Source organism: Oryzias latipes, chromosome 1, assembly GCF_053564925.1.
Source record: "Oryzias latipes strain Hd-rR chromosome 1, Olatipes_Hd-rR_3.1".
Classification (NCBI taxonomy): domain Eukaryota; kingdom Metazoa; phylum Chordata; class Actinopteri; order Beloniformes; family Adrianichthyidae; genus Oryzias; species Oryzias latipes.
The window spans coordinates 34,518,011-34,540,236 of NC_136237.1; the positions used below are offsets into that span (position 1 = coordinate 34,518,011).

Genomic DNA, 22,226 nt, shown 5'->3' on the forward strand with positions numbered 1-22,226 from the left:
GGGGGATAAGACCATGAAGCAGCATAAAGCAACAAGTTTACTGGTTGTTAATCATTATGGTAAGGTTCAAATGTAAAAAAAAAACAAAAAAAAAGGGCGGAGCCTGTCCACACACACACTCAAATGTTATAAACACACTTGTTAGTTGCAAAAATGTCCACCTGTCGACATGTACACAAAACAGATAGTGTTCACACGCATACTTATGCCTTAAAACCAACTAGTGTGAAATATTTCAGTCATTCAGTCTGTTGAGCTGACACCTGTGCTCAGGTGAGTGTTTATGTTCTTCTAAAATGGATGGTGGAACGTGAAAAGAAGGAGGGAGAGTGCCCAGCCATCCCCACCCCAAGACCCCCACCGCACCAGCAGCGGCAGCCGGACTCCCCCCAACACCACACGGGAACCGGCAGGGAACAACCGCCGCCCGGGCGACCAAGCCCGCCACCCAGGCCAGGGCCAGCAGGGCCGCCGCAAGGCCCCCAGAGCCAGAGAGCAGGGAGGCACGGAGGGAAAGAGGGCGCCGCCCCAGCCCAACCAGGAGAGCAGCCCCCCCGCCGCGCCGGGAGAACCCAACGCAGGGCCCCACCGGAGAAGGACGCCCACAGCCCCAGACGAGCACCCCACCACCACCCAGGAGTTCCGGGCATCCCCCCGCCCCAACCCCAGGTACGGGCCAGGACCCCCCAAGGGAGACCCACTCCGCACTCCAGGCAGCCATCCGCCCGGCCAACGGTTGGTCCAGGGAGGAGCGAGGCAGGGGCCCGCCGCCCCCGCCCAGGAGGGGGGAACCCCGGGGAAAAAAGAGGGCCCACAAGGGGTGTTGTAAATATGGCCCGACCAGGCTCGGCCACAGTTGGAAATTTGGCGGGGCCCAGCACTCAGGAGCAAGGACCAGAACCCACCCCCCAGGGACACGAACACCCCCGGCTCAGATGTAATGTGAACCCCCCCACCGCGCGGAGAGAGCACCGCCGGGCCCAGGAAGCCAGCACCCCGGGGACACAGCCGCCGTTGCAAAGGGGCCCGTACCCCCCACCAGGGAAGAGGCAGGGGACAGATGGTCCTAGGTCCCACCTTCCTTGCAAAATGTGTGTGCGTGTATGTGTGTTTGAGAGAGTGTGTGTGTGCATGTGTGTGTGTTTATGTTGGGATTTATAAGCTTATCATTGAAGACAGAAGTATCAGTTAAGTTATAAGAGGCACTCCTAGTGTGCAACACTAGGACAGCCTGATGGAATAGATTTGATTTTGGTTAAACTTGGTTTCATACTGGACTGTCAAGAGCTGACCAAACCATCTAATAATGTCTTGCATCTTATAATCTAGAGCAGGACCGGCCTGTATTTCAGCTCTCGGTTGACCGCTTAATGCGGACTACCTAAATCGGGTGTGTTCAGTCAATCAGGATGTGAAATCACTTGAGTCGACTCACCAGCAGCAAGCTGAAAACCATGGTTGACCAGCCCGGATCTGTAGGTAGTTTTGCTCTGAACGAGCACTAACCAGAAGGGAAAGTCGAAAAAAGACAAAAGAAAAAGCTAACCATCTAAATATTCTAAAGTATTCCTTCACTATATTGTGGTTCATCTTTTGTAGCTGTTGTGCAGATTTTTTTTTCCAGTGCAATTTTGCATACTTTTATTTTAAACAGTACATCATGTTCTGCATACTGATTGGCTGTTGATCTTTTCAATCAATCTCATCAATCTGCATCCTGTACAGAATTTCTTCAGTTTGCCAAACTTCCATAAATCTTTGATCGCAATCGGATCTTTGTTTTCATTCTATAATACTGTACTTATTTTTTGTCAAAGGTTTGAACTTTGGGAGTCTAAACAAGAGAGAAAAGTGTTAAAATGTTCAAGTCTGTCTGAGAAAGGTCTATAAAGTGTGTTGTGAGGAGTAGATTTCACCTGCACCAAGTTATTTTTAGGAAATAACTCCTGCATTAAATGAGGGAATATTCTATACAGATTTATCTGTTACCAAATCAAATTGATTTACTTGATATTTTCTAGGGATGGCCCGTTTGACACGGGGCTTCGGCGCGCGGTTCACCTTCATGAAACAGAGTGTTTCGGCACAATGTTTCAAAGCGTGTGTCAACCAGCGCAGATCACGTGATTGATGACGTATGACGCGCCAAATGCATCACTCACCTGAACCAGGTTTCAGATCTCAGGTGTGTTTGATCAGAAGGGCGCGCTGTTGTCTATAAATACAGATGAATCCCAAACAACGTTTCCCGACCAGTTCTGTTGTTTCCCGTGTATCGTAAGAATCAACGTCATGGCACCCGGTAAAAAACGTTCTGTGGCTTGGGATCATTTCAACTTGATTTCTCCAAATAAGGTAATACACTATTAACGTTATTTTATTAGTAGCCATTGCTGATTATGTCAGTTTTATAGGTATGTCTGTCAGTTGAAAGGAATCATTTTTATTCTTTCCATTTTTTTTTTTAGGTGCAATGTTTGATTGGCAAACATGAATTTGCATTTAATGATAGTACATCCTCCATGATGCGACATCTCCGCACCGTTCATCATGTTGAAACTCCGCAGTCGGCAAATCAAGCCTTCAATCCACCGTGTATTGGTAATAAGAATATATCCAACTAATGACACACTAAGAACTGAAACAGATAGCTCAGTGGAAAAATCAGTGACATGTGAATGCGGAGGTTCCGGGTTCGAGGCTCAGCTTCTACAATTAATATTTTTTTTTTTTCTTCATATGTATATTTTGCAGTGTCAAGAAAGCAAGAACTTGATTCTGCATTGGTGGATATGATTGTAATGGATGCACAACCATTTTCAATTGTTGAAGACAAAGGCTTCAAGGTAAGGTGGCTAATATTATATAGCATTTACATTATTTATGTTTTTGTGTACATAATAAGCTGTATTTTATTTGTCACTATTAGGCTTTTGTCAACCTTTTGGACCCATCCTACATAATTCCTAATAGGAAGGCCTTGAGGACAATGGTGGAGGAGAAGTACAAAGCCAAAAAGGAGAAGGCTTTAGATGTGGTTAGCAGGGCCTCTGCTGTCAGCCTTACAGCAGACATGTGGACATCCATTAACATGGATGCTTACTTGGCTGTAACATGCCATTTTATCACCGAGGAGGTAGGTATCCCCTGCTTTGTGCAATGCTTTGGTTTATGTATCTCAGTTTGACTTTGTTCATTCTAGGTGGAGCTGGCCTCTGTGGTCTTGGGGGTTCTGAAGTTTCCCCAAACCCACACTGCAGCTCACTTGGCTGAGGCCAAAAATCTTCTCATGGAAGAATGGGGAATTAAAGGGAAGGTGCGAGCCAGATCAATAAAGTACAAAATCATTCATCAATATGGCCTCCCAATACCTAATATACATGATTTGTGAACATGTAATCTTTCTTCCAGGTGACAGGCCTGGTTACAGACTGTGCTCCCAACATGGTTGCATGTGCTAATATATTACTGCTTCGGCACATAATGTGTTTTGCACATATGCTTAATTTGGTGGTGAAAAAGTCCCTTGCCCAAACCCCTGAACTAGAGGATATCCGAAGTAAGGGGCGTAGGATTGTCGGTCTTTTTAAATCCAGCACCACAGCGAAGGAGAAGCTGTCAGAGATGCAGCGACAGCTGGCCAGGCCAGAGCACAAATTAATACAAGAGGTGAAACATTTTCTTTTTTTTAAATCTAAGATTTTACATGTTTTTGCAGTTGTTTATTGTGTTACTTTCTTCTCTCCTTTAAAATGTGCTTGCTGTCTTATCTTAGGTGGAAACAAGATGGAACAGCACATTTAATATGTTGGAAAGGTTGTTTAAGGAGAGAGAGCCACTGGGGGCAGCTCTGGCCACCCTCCATACAGACCTTCCTCCACTCACCTCAGAGGACTACCAGGCCATACACCACTGCTTGAGCATTCTTTCACCGTTTCAAGAGGCCAGAGTTGAGTTTTCGACAGAAAAACGAGTGTCAGCATCCAAAGTCATTCCCATGGTCAAAATGCTGAAACATTACATCTCAAGCAGGTGTGGTCAGATCACACACCCACTTGGTGAAAAACTGGCCACTAACTTGAAGAACAATCTCCATGAGAGGTTTTCAGCTCTGGAGAAGGTCACTGCTCTGTCAATGGCAACCTTGTCGGACCCAAGGTTTAAAGAGCTGGGGTTCTGCAGCCAAGGCTCTGCCCACACGGCCATAGAGCGACTCACTAAAGAGTGTGCTGCAACAATGCAGGCGCTACTTCCAGAGGCACAGCCACAGTCGCCACCTAGAGAAGGTCCTTCAAGTCAGCAGGAAGATGGTGGTCTCTGGGCCCTGCTGGACAGGCATGTGGGGGTTCAACAGCAGGTGACCAGCACAACTGCCAGTGCAACAGTGGAGGTTCAGAGGTACAGTAAAGATTAGAATCCTCATTATAACTTCTGCTCATTTTAGACTGGTGCATGACAATAGGCTATTAATGTCCTTCTAGGTACTTAAAGGAACCTCACATCCCAAGGACTCAGGACCCACTGAGATACTGGGTTACCCACAAGGTTTTATACCCACATCTCTACAAGCTGGCAATGAAGTTTTTATGCACACCAGCTTCATCTGTGCCTTGTGAGAGGATCTTCTCCAAGGCTGGCGAAATCGTCAGCCAAAGACGAAACAGGCTGAAGCCCAGCACAGTGGAGAAAATTCTGTTTTTAAATAAAAATCTATAACATGTATCCCACCCAGTCATGTTAGACCCTGGTTCACAATCACTCATTCTCACTTTACACATGGCATTCACAATGTAACACAAGCACTTCTCACAAATCTTCAAACATTGTCTTTGTTTTATTTCCACACTGAAGTGTTACAAGGGCAAGGAACTTAGTGGAGTAGATGATATATGTCCTGTCTGCCACCAGATGCCGCTGTTCTGTGTGGTTTCGAAGCCCCAAATGCTTCATTCATTTTTCTGGCACATTTACACGAAGCCCCATGAGAGCTTCATGGGGCTTCGATTCCCATCCCTAATATTTTCTAATATTTTTGTTTTTAAAACTTTATTGTGCTGTTGACTGCCCCCCTAACACACATGCTGCTTTTAAGGCACATTCACCAGTTTAAAAAAAATGTTTTTGTTTGCGTTGTTTTATACCCAGAAAACTCATCTGACTCCTTGTGTGGATCAAACAAGTGAAATCTGGTCCACTAAGTTTACTTGCATAGGAAGCATGTGTTCAGTATTAAAGCACAGGCAGCTAATGCTGTGGACAAAAGAATTAAAGTAAACTGAAGAGTACGTAACATAAGAGCTGTGAATTTAAGACACGGAGATGGAAAAATAAAACATGGAAAATGTCTCATTGGTCGACATGGTGCAGTCATGCAAACCTGAGTTTATGCAACTGCAGAAAGGAGGCACACTTTTCAATGAAGAAAACGTACAGATGAAACAGTTCAGTGTTAAAATGCTCACAAAATGTTCTGTTCAAATCAACCTCATTTCCTGTCAAACGGCGGCGTGTTCGTATTCAGTCCAAAGTCCAAAAAAGGACAAAAGCTGAAGGTGATTGGAGAGGGTTTGAGCTCTCTCCCATACCCAATCAGAAGTGATGTTGCAACTTTAAATCGCTCAGTAATGGAGAAGCCTTTCTTGCCCTAAATGGTCTCTTCTTAAAATAAGCTGCACAAGCCAATAAATCCACTCCAATCCAATAAGCAAACTTCTTAAACGCTGTCACCAAGGTGCAGCACCCCCGCTGCAGAAATTAGTTTAGGGGTTTTGGTTTCATTGAATTAAGTTGAGTTATGATGTGGTTAAGTTTTGGGAGGGGAAGGCTCTGTCTCCTCGTGGTGGTGTCTATGATAGAGCATAAAGCACAGAGCGCCATGTAATACAGTAACACGTATCATTACTTCCCTTATCTGTAACTTTTTTTCTGGAAAAGAATGTTATTATTGACATAGAAAGAAATCCATCCATGTTTTATTTCATTTGTCAGCTGGAGACAATTACCACAGATCCGTCTATCTAAACGTAACTGAAAACCTCGGTAGAACGTGAACAGTGTTTGCTTATAATTACATTGAGCTGATGAGAGGTGGGAGGTGCACACATTCTGGCAAATTTCATGGATTAAACTGAACAAAACCGCTTTGGTAAGATGTCTTTTTTTTTCTAAACACTGATGAAATGTGTTTACATTTCACTTTGGTGAGAAGTGGCAGAGAAGGTTAAGGAGGTGAGGAAAAATAAATCCTCTGTGCGGATGGGATGATGTAGTATTTGCTAGCTTGGGTACCCTGATGTAATAACTAGCATATAACATGACTGCTTTGTGGCTATAAGCCTATTATCTGAAAACAACCAAATTACTGGATCAGTATGCAAGGAGACACCCTAAACTTTGTGCCTTTTTATAGGTAACCATTAAAACACCACGGGTTCTGTTTTAGACAGATATTCACTCCACTGTTCATGCTCCAAATTAGAGGATAAAGTCAATCCCTTTAACATGCTTTATGGTTTTATTTTCCAAGGTGTGACGGTGAAGGTTCTCATTTTTTCCAAGGTGTGTCTCTTTGATATTCAGGTTTCCAAAGCAGAATGATCTGAAAACATTGTCACAGTAAAAACTGTGTGTCTAATAATGCCGGGGGATGATGGTGTACCACTCCCAATGGAATTGTATTGAGCAAGCCCAACTGCAGATCACAGGAGTATTTACATCACAGTACAATAGATGCTGCAGTTTTTTTTTTTTTGTATATTTACCCATTTGTCAATAACTTGCCAATGGGATAGTTTTGATATTCATTTATCCATTTTTGGAGCTTGCTAAACCCCTTTTGGGATCACAGTGTTGCTTAGGCTGTCTCGGCTATTCTTGGGGGAAGGCGCACAACACCCAAGACAGGTCGGTAGTCCGTTGCAGGGCCTCACACGCTCATTTCCACCTAGGGACAGTTTAGAATGATCAGTTGACCTATAAAGCATGTGTTTTGGCTTGTGGGGGGAACTGGAGAAACCATAGTACCCGGCGAAAACCCACGCATGCATGGGGATTATGTGCAAAATCCACACAGAAATGTCCCAGCTTAGATTTGAACCAGAGACTTCTCACTGTGAGGGGAGGGTACTGACCACTACACCACCATCCACAGATGATGAGTAAAAATAGTCCCTCATAGAGCTAGGGCCATATTTTATATAGGACCATATTTTTATATTTTTACCCAGACAAGAGTTTTAATCCTGTGGCTTATATTAAGTCATTATGGGGTACTTTAAAGGGGAACAACTACAATGAAATGTATTTCCTAGTCTAATTATAATCCAAGTTTAAAAAATCAACATGGCAAAGTTTACGAAACAATGACTGGGTAGGGTCATTGTGGGATTCAGTGTGGTACAGATTTCTTCCATTCTTATATTTAAACTCTTTAATGTGTTGCATTTTTTTCAGAGAAGGCCAAAAACAAAGTACAACAGGCTGGTCTGTGTTTTAGTCTCTGAAACTACGTACACAGTGTGCACGTGACTTGCGTTCAAGAACACGCTAAACACAAGTTCTTCAACGAGCATCACATGCCTTCTTTTTCTACTATTTACTAGCGCATGTCCGCCACCCACAGTAAATGCGAAATGTCAAAGCGGTGGAAATCTCGTCAATCTCGCTCCAGGCTTGTTCTTTCACAGTTCTATTCTGATAACTTGGTGTCTTATAATTCCAGCCGGGCACAAACCACAATTATTAATTCCTCCTTCATGATCAATTTTCAAACGTTTTTTTTCCCCCATGAATTAAAAGGGACATCATCCAGACTCCAATACCAAATCCTAGTTCCTGATTGGTCAAAGTTCAATCTGGTTTACCTTTCAACACACGCTCAGTGGCCACAAGTTTTGTATAGAGCCTGAAAATCATCATTAAAAACTTGCATAGCTACACATGAACACAAGAGTTTTGAACAAGGACACCCTAAATGTTTACATAGACTTTACATTGGAAATGGCCATGGAACCTCATTCAAGCAAGGACAAGTATTTAAATACTTCTTCAATTCTGAGTTTCTTATTTATTGAAATAATTAACATCAGGTTGGCAAATGCATTCAATAACATATTTGAAGCACGAGTACTGTATTAATCTTTAATGGAATTTTTCAAATGATGATCGTCAAAATTACCATTATCATTTACATTCAGAAAAACTGATAGTTCCGGGCTGCAGTTGCACAAGTGAGATGATGGGATTGCAGGCGCCTTGGTTGCTCCAGATCAGTAGCACAACTTCTCATGAAGTTTCAGAATACCAAGCCAGCTCCACAGATCCAGACATGTATTACGGTATACATCACTTTACTCCAGATGTCAGAGGTCCATACCAGGCGCATTTTTCACAGCTTTTGAATTGGTGTTATGACTTCATGTCATGACTCATTTATCCACATTTTCCTAACATCAAGTTAGTCATCAGAGCTGTGTGAGAGCAGGTTTCCACGGCAGTGGGAGCATATTTCTGTTTTTGCTGAAACAGAACGGAGGTTTTCAATCTACGTTGATGGAGGTAATTTGATTTGTCTGCTCCAGATTGGGAACCAAAACAAAACGGAGTCTCCATTCAGCTGAGAAAAAAATGCAGGATCATAAGTTATCCAAGTTTTTCAGTCTAAGGAATTAAGACCCTTCAGTGATGCATGAGATGCTGAATGAACCATGTCTTAAAAACACAAGACTTGATGTAAGAAAAACGACAAAAAATATGAAAGGTTAAATCTCCACAACAGTCTTTGGCTGCTGTGCGGGTCAGAGGATGGGGGTTAACCAGACACGCTGTCCTGTAGTGATGAATGTGTGTTTGCATTCCTGGCTGAAAGGAGAATGGGTCCAAAGCCATGAAAGGTGCTAAAGTCACTTCAGGGATATTCCTCATGAAAAACTGGTGACTTTGGAGAGTTTTTTTTTTAGTTGGTGTCTATGTGCAGAAGGGGAGTCGCAGGATTTTGCTGCTGAACGCTAGAGGTTTAATGAGAATTGGCATGTTTGACGTTTCTCAACGATAAATCTCCTTGTGGTATAGACACAGAGCACAAATAAATGCGAAGGTGCAAATGAGTTGAGCTGAATGAAATATATATCTGGTGTCATCTCAGCTAACATCAGAGTCTGGAGTGTTTTAAAGATGTGTTAGCATGAGGTGTGATGCACGTCAAGCTGACTGGTGGGTCATTTATTTATTTACTTCCTGTTGAGTGATAAAGAATAACTCTGGCTTAAACTGTCAGGCGACGGCTAAAATTTCCTCGCAGACGGCCCTTTTGAGCTCCGAGAGGCTCAAACAGGTATGTTAGAGTTTCTGGGGTATTTGCTCTGTTTGTACAGAGTTGTTCCCTGGCTTGTTTGCACAGGGATCCTGCTCCTGTTATCTTTCCCTGCAGCTATTGAAGAGGTGAGAAAACATGGTGTCTCTCTTTTCAACTACCCTCACCTCTTCCTCCTCCTCCGCCTCTCTTTCTTTGACCCTTATTAGCGACGGTGAGGGCTGATGGCAGGCGATCCATCCAGCCGTGAGGAGCAAGCACACCTGCAAAGAGGTGTGTTTCCTTCCTCCTCCTGCTCACCCATCATCCCTCCACTCCCATCCCTCATTCTCGTGCCGCCCTTCCAAACCCGACCTTTTGCTTTTTCTTCCCCTCCTTTTTCCTTTCTGTAAGAACTGCATCCCTTCTGCGGATCTCCCTGAATTCTCATCCATCTTTGACTCACACCTCGGATCACTTCACACATTGGCTGTTTGTTTTGCTTGTCCTGTCAACCCTCACCCCACCTCAAACTTAGCCAAATAACTCTGTGTCAATGAGGGAACATCAGGCCTGACCCAGCCTATGCTAGGCCGACCTCCACAATCCCTGAAGACCCTCAACTCATCACCGCTGACAGAGGGGGACCACGATGAGGCCGACTCAGGAATGTGGAGAGCTCCACTCCCACCTTTCCCCACCGCCACCGCTTCCTTCAGTTTTTCAAAAACTGTCTCAGATCAGACGCAAACGTTAAGCAACATCCTGTTATACTTTTGGAAAACTTGAAATATCAGGAAAAAAAATTAACTGCAGATTTTCCTAAATTTCTGCCAGAGCCAACAAAGCAAAAAATGGAGCTCTGTACCTTTGCATGCTTTCCTGTGTGAGATTGGTTTTGACAGATCTCTGTAGAAGCCTTCCTTGCAGTAGTGACAGTGACGGCCAGCTGTGTTGTGCCGACAGTTGAGGCAGACTCCTCCGCTCTTTCTCCCCGACAGTTTGTACAGCTCCATGTTGAAACGACACCGTCTGGCGTGAAGGTTACAGTTGCAGGCTGTGAAGGAGACAACAAAGTATATTAACGCCTGATTACGTTATTCATGTTGAAACTAAAATCAGTACAGGGGAGTAACTCCAAAAGAATCTTGCTGCTGTTGAAACATATCCAGAAAAAATTAAGTGTTAAATCCTTAAATTAAAATCAAATTGAGCCAGTAATTCTCTCAGATTTGCACTTGCAAAAGTTGGCATTTCCCACAATCAGTTACTATGGCAATAAAGAGTTAACTTTAAACAGTAAATAAAAGATATTGAAATCTGAGGGCGCAGAAGCTACAACTGTTTTCTGATTCTATTAGTTTCTGTATCTATTTAATTGGTCAAGCCCCTGTTATCAAGTATTTCCCATTATTTCCTTTAGGCAACAAATACCAATCTATATTATCTGGCATGACAGTTATATGTTTGTTAAAAAATAATAGATGTTTCTTCTAAGCTGTGAAGTTGTACCAAATACAAAAAATATAGACACCATTAACTACATTGAGTGAACTCTGTACCGAATATATTTGTCCTCATTATTTGTATTATTTCTTAAACGTTTTCTTTTCTGTCACAAGACCTTTTATGCATGACCCAGCTGAAGATTTCTATTTGAGTGAAACGGTGAGGAGGCCTTAAAGTCCCACTTCAATCATATGTTTTGATCTTCTGTATGATAATGCCGCTTTTAGCCAAAAAAAAACAAAAAAACAACTGTCGTTTTCTTGAACATAGTTTTGGCAGCAGAGCAGTAGTTCCTCAGAAATTCGCCTCTGAGTTGCAGAGGCGACTGTTGATGTGGAAGTAAGCCTCCGGTGATATCCCATCATCCCTTTGTTTACACTCTCTCTCGCAAACTTATAGCTCCTCACACTTGCCATTTTCGGGCATTTTTCTTTGTCTGCTCCCGTTTCATCCTGATTTGAATAAAGAAAAATACAGTAATGCAGTTTTAATCTTACATGACTTCATCATTTAAAGGAGTGGGTCTTTAAAATTCTAAACCAAAAAACTGAAGTAAAGAAAATGTGATTATTTAGAATGCTTACTCTGCTAACAGCAGCTATTTTATGATGTTAGCAGATTAGTAAACATCAAAGCGCTGAAAGTGTAACTAGTGAGGAAGCAGACTACTGTAGTATTTAATTTCATTTCACATTATCACCCCGAACATACATTTTTTAAATTTCTAATTTATTTTAATTTTTCCTGAATTAAATCAAAGTTTCATCTTTCCAGATTCATTAACAGGCAGTCTTTTTTTTTTAACTCTTGCCTAATAGTATTTAATAAGCCCCAATAACATGATTTTTTTTTATTTTGTTTTTTTAACATCTTTTTAAACATTTCTGTATCAGATCTGTATTATTTCTTGTGCTTCTTTGCCACGAGTATATGCACAATATATCCCAATTATCGGTTCCTGTGGCTTTAAAATTATTAGACAGCATGAATTAAAAAGAAAAACAAGTTTTTTTGTTTTACTGGTAAAACACACGTATATATGTTCCTTAAATCAGACTTAATTCCACTCAGCAGTTGCAGAAGAAGTGAGAAGGACTTTAAATTTCATGTTAATGCCAGGAGTTTTCTCCTCTGATAAACTTTTCCCTCACTCAGATTTCTTCCACTTCTTGGTCTTCTGAGAGCAAAGAAGGTCCGTACCATTCCTTCTCTCTCTCTTCTCTCTCTGCAATGCCATGTTAGCAGCCACTACCTCTGCTGTGTGTTTACTGGTGAGTACAGTCGCCAGAGCGCGGTTTAATTAGCAGACTGATGTTTATTTATGACTTTTTTGGCAGCGGCGTACGGCAGACGTGGCCAACTTCATTAGGGCTTGCCATCCAAGACACCGGCACCACAGACACATTCGTGCCTTCATGCATTATTAAAAACAGCACTTCCGATACGGTATATGGCTCCGCTGTGTGTGCTTACACACTCCATGTGTGGCTCTGTGTGTGTGCTTTAGAGGGTTCATTCTTTCCCATTTCTCACAAGGCTTTATCACAATGACGGAATGCTGCGGGCTACAGCTAAAACCTTTAATCTGATGGCTCACGGCTGTGCGTGACAGCAATAAATGTATGTACTTTGTTTACATTTCTGATTTTCTCCTCCTTTTACAAATGTGTGTCTGTTTGGATCCCATGAGATTGTTTATTTTTCCCTCCGAGGACCCAATTACAATATCTGAAGTGAATGTACAGTAAACACACACACCAGATCTGCGCCTCGTCAATAGGAACTGAGCTTTCCTGGCTGCAAGTCTTTCTTGTAGGATAGCAGAAATTTAATGAGGGATCCTGTTTGTTGTCTCTCCTTACATCTAACTGTTAGTCCTAATTTTTACTGCAATAACTTGGAACAACAGCAACACAAACTCATAACATGTTTTTAAGTGCCTTGAGAAGATATTTACAGGCTAAAAGCCAGGCGAAATGCGCGTTAACACACGTGGAAGTAGAAACTTTTCTCTGTACTACTTTTTTTTCTTTTTTTGTTAAATTCTCCATAGTTGAGGTGTATTCGCACTTACTTTATGCGGTTGGGTTAAAACAGACCAGGGTTTGTTTCCCGTGTCAGTCCCGTGATCTGGACCAAACATGTTCCACTTCTAAACAGTCCAAGTACAGTTTCTTTATCATTGCTTGTAGCGTGAATGGGAACTGGTCGCATACAACTATAGCTTCTAAGACATACGCCTATTTTGGGACTATCACACCACCAAAGCCAGTCATTAACCCTTTACCACCCTTCAACAGTGACGTTTTTTTGAATTTGTCGATAACTCTTCAACTATTTGTGCAGTCAACATTTTTCCAGCTGACTCTGAAACACAGGTTGGCACCACTTTACAGTAGTGAAGTGTTAATACAATTAAAGTAAGCCAATTGATTCTGACTGATAGAAAAGCTGCTTCTCTCCGCTGCAGAATTGTTAATTGCGTAAACAGTCAAAGAGTTACGGTAGTTCAAAGAGCGTGTGTTATTTCATATTGCCAGTGACATCTCTGGTACTAAAGGTTAAATGGAAGAAAGAGCTATTGATATCACAAACAAATGTATGAAGAATGAGGAGAGACAATGCCTCTATGATATTTGAGCAAATATGCTTATACGGTAGCTGGTAGAAAAAGTTTAAAGTTCCTGAACATTTCCTTGTTGACAGAAATGATAGGTTGGGGTTGTGAAGGGCTGTAAGCTAGCAGGAGATCGTGTAAAACTGATGGATGACAGGAAGTGGAGTCAGGCAAACGCTGTGCCAACAGTCCTGCCCACAACTTAGAGGGGAATTTCTTTAACAACTGTGACTCTGCAGAAACAACACAGGTTTTTTGATTTAGGCTAAAAACTGCACAATCATCAGATGATTGGAGTGGGACTTTAAGGTATTTGGTAACTTCAGACCATAGTGCGTTCCAGCTCCTGTGGAAACTCTCATTAAGCTTTCTATAGCATCATCTATTTACATACAACCTCACAGAAGGTAGAAATAAATTGCATGAAACATCCGTTTACTCATAGACATTTTCTGGGTTAGCTGCTTCCTATTTAACCTTCCATGACGTCACAACAGGTTCAGTTCTTTGCCGTATAGACAGCAGCCAAGTCGTCAGCCTGACAACGCCACCGGGCGAACCCATTCTTTGCAGAGGCACCAGTTGGAGGCCAGGGATGGTGAAAGCTATATGTGAGCATGCCTGCAGGTAACAGGGAGGATTGTGGAGAGGTGTAAATCTTGTGTCTGAGGACACGTCGGTGTCTGTGTCACACCTGCTCTACATGAGGCCCCAGTGATAATAATGCTACTGGACTGGAGGCTGTGCTGGTTATCAGCTAGTTTTAAAATGTGGGATGAAGTTTGAACTGTCTTTAAACATGTCTAATGATGGGGACCTGTTAAGCTAAACGGACACTTGACATGAGGTCAAAAAAAGGCCTAGGCCCCTAAAAGTCATGAGTATTACATCACATCAATATTAGTATCATTGTTGACAAAAATTAAAATAAAAACAACAAAAAAGCTTCTTTAAGCATTAGTTATGGCACTGCAGCTAAAAGACCTGCAGTTTTAAAATAGATAAATATGTACAAAAATAAAGGATGTTTTGACTGCAGGTAACAAGTGGTTTTTTTTTGTTTTTGTTTTTTTTGAATGTTGTATTTTGGGTAAATTTATTTTATGCCTTTTAAACTGTATTTTTTTTCTTTAAAAATAGGAAAGTGTAAAAACTCTAATGCTGGGAAAATAAGGGAAAAGGAAAAAAATCTGCCAATGAGGTAAGAAAATTGTCTTACCAAGAAATTGTATTTTGAGACAAGTATTCTAGTCACTAGCCTATGTTTTCTTAACATGAAATGATTTTTTTATTGAAAAACCTTCTTGATTGGTTTTCTTGTAAGACAGAAAATAAGACAATTTTTCTTGAAACAAGGGTCTTTTTACTTTCTTAAAATTCAGTTTTTGAAGAGTATCACCTCAAAAATCTGTGTTTTTAGTAAATATGAAATGTATGTGTATATATATATATATATATATATATATATATATATATTTATTTGTGTTCTTTGATTGTTTTACTATACATATCAAGCATGCTGTGGGTAATTTTTTGTAAACCAGATTATTTTACTCTAAGTTAACATTGAGAGGAAAAACTCGGGTTAAAGGATGAAAAAATGGAAACAAACATGGAAAACAAAGCCATATTGTCCTTTTAAGCAAATTTTATTCTTGTTTCTTTAATATGGAGGGGACATTCTTAGCAACTGTAGTAATTACCTAAATTGATCCTTTTGTATGGATTGTATTATACAAACACAATATAAGGTGGATGGGTTGTAAGTGCTCAAAAAACATTAACCCCCCCCCCAAAAGAAATGGTGTGAAAAAATACAGTTTTTACAAGTAAATGGTTATTGGGTGATTTTAGAGAGATCTTTAAGTGATAAGTGAAGCATAAGGGCTTCAACACAGAAGAACCTTGCAGCTATAAGTGTTCCAGCCTCCGAATTTTTCAGGTTACGGATTTGTTTATAGAAAGATGCTTTTTCCAGCTCGTGCACGGAAACACGCGTGCCTCCTCAGTGTCTGAATGTGTTTTGGAAAGTTGGCTAATTAGTTTCTCTGAGTGGTTCCCAGCCCTCATGGACTGACCCCCAGTTCTGTTTAAAAGCAGGAGCAGCTCTTCCTCTGCTAATGAGAGGGAAAGCTGGAGCTGCGGAGCCAGAGGTTGAGGTTAAGCTCATCGTATTTACGATAAGCCCAGTAATTGAGCGATGTTGCCCAGAGCTGCAATTGTTTTTTTTGTTTTTTTTACAGAGAAAGTTGAGCAATTGATCTGTGCTGCTAAATCCAAATCCACACACTGTAATAACTGCAGCTGCTGGCTGCTCATCACAAATACAAAAACTTTTAGCATCTGTGTGCACGCTTTCCACACATTTTCTTGTTTACTGCAATTGTTTGGACCTCCCATTTTCACATTAAAGAGTTATATTTCCACATTTCTTGGAGGATATGAGCCTCCGTGCTGCCGTCAACCAAACAGCAATTCTAAGCCTGACATTCACACCGGTGACCAGAGAAACAGCTGGAGCTTTACTATTCTGCCCCACTTTCAAACAAACACAGAGGGGAGTCCAAACATTAACAGTTTAATCCAACAGTTGGCGTGATAAATAATCAGATTAACCTATAACCTCCCTCTGAGTGTGGGGAGAAATATCGGATGTCTTCTATCTTTACTCAAGTTCACAATGCCTGCCGTCTGTGGCAGCATGGAAAGCTTGTTAATGCTGTAGCAACTTCAACTCAAAGTGCCCATTTTTTAAAAGAAAAAGATGGTCATTTTATTTTACATCTTAACTTCAGCATGAGAGTTGATTGAAAAGATACAGTTTCAAATGTCATTTAGAGACTAGAGTGGATGTTACTGTAGTAACCAAGTAGGAAGAGTCAATACAGAGAATATGTTCTTATTTTAAACTGAGTTAAATGAAAGGATTAACAATTTAAAAAGACAGTTGATGATTTAGACAAAAAGTTCCAGAATACATTTACAAAAAGACAAATGTAGAATTCATGGTTTCACTCTTCAGTTCAGACATTATAAATAATACATTTGCACTTGTAGACTTTTTTTTTCTGAATAAAGGAAATTGAAAACAGACAGTTCTAGTAGCACAATTGAGTTGTACCGTTTAAAAAATGGCTACAAACTCTGCAAACCATTGTGTAGCACTACAACATTACACAATTTGAATGTTTTTATTCAGAGAACTTGCTGGACTAAAAAAGAAATTACAATATTTTGTCATTTAAATACGTCTTTCCCATTATTTCATTTGGGCATTGTCATGTAAAGGAGCTGCAAGAGGAGTTTTAGAAATCAGAAAATTGAGTATAGAAACAAAGGAACAGATGGCTCCTCTTTATTTATAGTGTCTGACGTTTTTATTTTTTTATAATCATTGTTTTATTTTAGTGCAGAAAATGATTTGGAATGTTACAGCATTCTGTTATAAATAGCAATTAAAAAATACAGTAATAATCCTGCAACAGGAAAATACTGTTTTCTATCTTCATGTAATTTAAAATGCTGCTAAATGTGATTGTAAATTATTATCCAGCTAAACAATTAATATTTCTGAGCATCTGATCTGTTAGTAAAAGTAGATTTCAGATAATCACTCAACAGATTAACTTCCAAAGTTTTAACCTTAAATTAATATACTTCCTTTTTTTTTATTTCAACGTTAGCTCCATTTAATTTTCAATTCTGCAAGGGCTTTGGGCGTGCTAACCTCTTGGTGGAGTGAGAAGAATGCTGGGAAGCCAACTCTGTGGAGATAGTGGTGAGGTCCAGGCGAATGAAAAGAGTAAAGCAATCAGTAAAGATTAAAACAGGCTCATGTAATTTTTTTATTGCAGCCAACTAAGTGGAGTTCTTCAGTCCCCCGAGGGCCCTCTGGCCTTCTTCAGCGTTTCTAAAGACCCAAATGAAAATCTGGATCTCTCCAGCCATCGCTGAAGGTCATGCTCTGGCAGTTTTAATGCAGCGGTTTTCTCTTTATCAAAGGTGAGGGGAAAGCAGGCTGCACAGATAAATAAATGGTTGGGAAAGCATAGGACAAAGATTAATGTGCAACAGCTGCTGCTTAGAGAACTGACTTGTGGTAATTTCACTAATTGAGATCAAGACACAGAATATTTATCAATCCTCAGGATTATCAAGGGGGGATTAAAAATGTAACCAGGACTGATTTCCAATGGAAAGACATGGCTGCTGTCAAACAGTCTGCACTCATCTTCTTCTTCTTTTAATCCGTCGAGCTGTTCAGTTATTTCTCCTCTCTGTATTTCATTATTCAACGTTGGGATGTTTTCTAAGATCTGGCTAAATTATGCACTCTCCGTTGCCTGCAGCTCACGTTCTGTCAGCGAGTGATAAAATGTTTGATTATTCAACCAAAGTAAAAAAAAACAACTCAGAGAGGAAGCCTGCATGGCCATAGAAGTATCAGAGGAGAACACAGACTCTGGTTTAAATCTTCTTGATTAGTAGTGTACACATGGGATGCGTGAATGTTTTTCTATATTTTTAAATATTGAAATAGTTTCCTTTTTTATATGCAACACATAGTGTTTGTGTCCGATACATTTAGTTTTCAATGTATGTTATTCATAAAGTTTTCATTTAATGTAAGGAAATTGTGCTTTTGACATAGTAACTGTAGAAATAAAACATTTCAATACTTGTTTTTAAATCAAAATATTGGAAAATATTTCGTTTTCAACAAATAAAATCAACAAAGAAAAACAGCCAATGTTACAGAAACTCAAAAACAAACCATTATGTGTATAGGGATTTTAAAAAAAACATATTAATACTATTATAAATATTAAAATTTAAACTTTTTAAAGTAATTTTTTACAATGTTTTCCCCAACCTCTGAAATAAGTATAACTTTTTCAATCTCATTTGGATATTCATTTTTCTTTTAAAACAGTAAAACAGCAATTTTCTGTTTAAAGAAAAATTCACACGTTTTCTTTTAGATTTAAAAAAAAATCATATTAGTTAAAGAATATTACGTTTGCTACTAATGAAAAACCTTTTCAGACTACAAAATAAAAAAAAATGGATAGTTATCTATTTGACAGTCAGACAGTCAGAAAATGACAATTTTTTGTGTGCGATCTTTGTGACTATAATTATTTCTGACTATAATTATTACTCTTCGACTGAAGTGCCACCACATCATCAAACCATAATGTTCATATATTGTATGCTTTGTAGTTCCCTGTTTAGATTATAAAGCTAACAAGACTCAATCAAAGTAAATGAATCTGCATAGCTCTCTTCCCCTTCGCCCTAAACTGCAGCAGTTAAAATCAACCTTTCCTTATGCTCAGCTGTTTAGAAAGTTTGCTCACAAAGATTTAAGAAAACGGACAAGTCAGTCCTCTGCTTTGTATAGTCCGCCAAGAAATTCAACTTTTACTTTAAGGTCTACTATTTTTATGTCTTTCTGTTAAATTCAACATCAAATGAATTATGCAACCACAGCCAAAAGAAAATCAGTCAACATCAGCAGCACCATTTCATATTTGAGCTCTTAAAGCTAAAAGAAGAAGAAGTTAGTTAGGAAATTGTTGGTCCTGCAGAGGAATCCAGGATTTGACACAACCACCTGACTGCAGCGCGGTTTATTTAAATGACTCCTTCCCCCTTAAAAGGACATTATCTAAACTATATCATCACCTGAAGGAAAAAAAATATGGGAATCAAATTACTTGTAAAGAGCGTTTTTTTTAATTTTTTTTTTTTTTTTTAAGTAATTTGGTTTAATATCTCAGCTAAGTTGTCAACATGAACATGTTTTCCGGGCTGTTTAAAGTATTCCAGATAGATCTCAAATACAGCTGTCTCCAGAAAAGTGTAGAACTTGAATCAAATTCATCAACCACTGAGGAAGTTTTACATTCACAGGGTGTTTTTTAGTAGTTTTGAAAGATGCCTTTATTTGTAAACAATGAAAAATTGTAAACGTCTTACTCAGAACTGACATAGCTGCGTCACATCTATTTAAAATCTCAGCTGAATGACAGCATGAAAGCTTTTTTTGCTTCGGTGGAAACTAAAAGCAAACTGGAAAACCTGTGTTTGGCGGCAGACGTTTCCCTCTGCAGCAGCAGGCCAGCCCGCTCAATGCCAGGCTAAATGGCCTACACATCCACTTTCTGATCACTGTCTGCATGTGGGAGCTAATAAGGCCTTTCCTTTTTCAAGAGTCTAACCACATGGAGCCACGGCAACAAAGAAAGGCCTAATGGCCTCCAATTTCCCGCATTAGTGCCCGTTTAATGGCTGACCTGCCCTCTCGTTAGGCAGCACAACATGGGAGCACTTCTCAGCCTTCATGCACACACTTTTTTTCCACGCACACATTCACAGGCCTCTAAAGGCGCTCTGCCCCAAGCCGCTGCAACACTTCCACCCCACGCTGAGACTGCATAATAGAGCAGTTTGTAAAAAAACAAAAAAAAAACAGGCTGTGATCAGCGGTGCATCCATTTGCTGACTAATCAGGGGTCTTTTGTCTAAGTGGCAGAGCAGAAAGGTGTGGGAGAGATCCTCCACTCAGACCCCTCTTTATTTGCTCCGGGGTTGCGGTTACAGTGAGCATCGCTGTGATGACGTGCCTGCAAAAGATCTGCTTCACTTCTGGGAAAACGCCGGCTGACATACGGTGTGAGAATGAAGGGAGCCCGGCCTGAGCGGCTGACGCCAGTGCGTTGTGCGTATGTCTGCTATGCCATAAAAATGCCATGGGTGGAGGATGACATTGACAGGGCCCTTTCAGCACTATAGCAGTGAAAGGCGCTTTGGGGTGAATAAAGATTCTTTGGCCTGTCAGGTCTCCATAGCTCCCCACTGAACAATAGCCACTAAGAGCAGCTGTCTTAATAGGAGGAGGTGCCTGATAGCTTTAGGAGCACAGCAGCATCTGAGTCCAAACAAGGATCCCCTGTGTGATGACACCCAAAGGTTTTGCCAATAAAATGGAATGAATTTTGCATGTTTCTTCAGAGGAACCTGAGCTGACAGTGTTGGCAGAGCCTTATCACCTCCACATTCAGCAGCCTCCTGTGTGAACGGATGCTGTGCCACGATGGCAAAAGAAAGTTTTCCTGAGCGTGAAGATGATGGCAGATAATGGATTTACATTGGGAAACACCTCTGCTTTCCCTTAAGAGAGCTGTTTCTAGTGAAGGGCTGTGAGTGTGAACGGTCTTTATCTGCTGATCTGAAGATCTCTCTTAGATTTCACTCCACAGTTTCCCTGCCACCTTTCTGTCAAAGACAAAACCTCTTTTTTTCTCTCCACACTTTTGGTTTCTGCTGTTTAACATACCATGTCTCCTCTGATATAAGCATCACCCATCCACAGTGTCTGCCTAGTTTTTCATGGAGAGCATCGGAAGCTGGGGAGACAAATCTCTGCCTGCTCGTGTCAAACATCACCTCCAGTCTGTTTACCTCTGAGTTTGGTTTCTATGAGACTCACAGCCCCGTGATGTTTTGGGTTTGCAGACAACCTGGCAGGCCGTGTTGAGCGTTGCTGGCCCCGAGGCTGACAGCGATGAGCTGTCAGGGCACGACATGGAGGCAGAGCGCACACGAAGCCAACGCTCACTCCTGCAGAAACGGGATTCTCATGAATCCCACCTCCTTGGCTATTGAGGACATCACCCGGCTCCTACTGTGTTTACAACTGCGTTTTCTATCCAGGGTGTTAGAACAGAATGCAGTTTGCCAACCCTGACTGACAGCTTTGAGCTGAGAAAATAAACAGAGACCCAAGATGTTTAGAAGATGGGTGAGATCAGCCCCCTCGGGCAGGAAAAGACTCAACCTTGTATCCTTTCTGATTCTGAGGTAGATAGGAGAGGACATCTTTGTCAGCGCTGCTAGTTTCTTCTTTCATTTGGAAACAGCTTTTTTGAAGATTAGGGATGAAACAAATTACTCTTAGAATAATATCCATTGAAAAGTGAAACTTTCTGTTTTATATTTTATCTTTTTGCGGACGCAGAAAGTGTTCTTAGTAACCCTTAAACGTTTAGGCACTTTTTGAACTTTTTTCTCTCTACTTTACAATTAATTTAACTTTAAAAATGTTTTTGTGGCTAAACTTGATATCCATCTTTTTATTACAACTCCAGCTTCTTCTTTTTTTTTTTTTTTTAGAAATGTTTGCATCATATTACGCAACAATTCCAGAATGAACATGAAATTGTTAAAAAAAAAAAAAAAAAAAAAACCACAGTTACAAGAAATAAATGTCTTTTTTTTACTGCAAATAATGTCAAAGTTACAACTTTGTGAAACCTTAATTTAACCATGTTAAATTTTGAATAAAAACCGTGTCTTAAACAGCTCAGTCACCGGTGAATTTCAGAGACAATAAAAACGTTTAATCTTTGAAGTTTAGATTTCTTCTCACTGGCCTAAAACCTCAAATTTCCAACTTTGGTAAACACAAGAAGACGTACAGGTTTCTTTTATATATTTTTTTCCAGTAGGAAAATAATGACATGTCCGCTGGCTTTTACACAGCTTTATCTGTAGCTCGGTCAACAACCATGCCTTATTCAGTCTGAGCTGCACTGAAATCATTCCTAACAAAGACATCAGCAGCTGCCACCTTTTTCCAAGAGTCCTGTGAGAGAAAAGTGAAGTGAGAAAAAGTTTGGTGTGTCAAAACAATGTTTTGGAAAATGAAAAAATCTTCATGGAAATGGATCAACTGGATTTGATAATTTTGTCTCTATATTGGTTAGGCAATTGTATTATTTTGAGAATAAAATGAAACATGAGTTT

General features: G+C 40.4%; 2 protein-coding genes and 2 long non-coding RNA genes across 5 annotated transcripts in view; 3 read left to right on the forward strand and 1 right to left on the reverse strand.

Annotated features, from left to right (window-relative positions):
- ntn1a (netrin 1a) overlaps positions 1 to 22,226 on the reverse strand; it is a 69,143-nt gene that overhangs the window by 21,664 nt on the left and 25,253 nt on the right. For both annotated transcript variants that reach the window (XM_020699728.3, XM_004065783.5), the window contains exon 3: positions 10,158 to 10,346. In XM_020699728.3, the coding sequence (XP_020555387.1) occupies positions 10,158 to 10,346 (189 nt within the window). The remainder of the gene's footprint in view (positions 1 to 10,157; positions 10,347 to 22,226) is intronic.
- Positions 1 to 22,226, forward strand: part of LOC144994861 (uncharacterized) — a 37,832-nt gene that overhangs the window by 6,248 nt on the left and 9,358 nt on the right. The window lies entirely within an intron of this gene.
- Positions 2,719 to 4,164, forward strand: LOC111947483 (E3 SUMO-protein ligase ZBED1-like). The gene is made up of 6 exons (XM_078936438.1): positions 2,719 to 2,846; positions 2,930 to 3,136; positions 3,203 to 3,316; positions 3,412 to 3,669; positions 3,776 to 4,000; positions 4,102 to 4,164. The coding sequence occupies exons 1-6, from the start codon at positions 2,793 to 2,795 to the stop codon at positions 4,162 to 4,164; spliced, it is 921 nt and encodes a 306-aa protein (XP_078792564.1). The 5' UTR covers positions 2,719 to 2,792.
- On the forward strand, positions 4,183 to 4,722 carry LOC144994850 (uncharacterized). The gene is made up of 2 exons (XR_013658502.1): positions 4,183 to 4,398; positions 4,482 to 4,722. It is a non-coding gene; the product is annotated as an uncharacterized LOC144994850 (long non-coding RNA).

Coding starts and splice junctions, on each gene's coding strand:
- LOC111947483 (XM_078936438.1), top strand. CDS start 2,793: ATGATTGTAATGGATGCACAACCATTTTCAATTGTTGAAGACAAAGGC. Junction 3,317..3,411: donor AATGGGGAATTAAAGGGAAG/GTGCGAGCCAGA, acceptor TCTTTCTTCCAG/GTGACAGGCCTGGTTACAGA. Junction 3,670..3,775: donor AGCACAAATTAATACAAGAG/GTGAAACATTTT, acceptor GTCTTATCTTAG/GTGGAAACAAGATGGAACAG.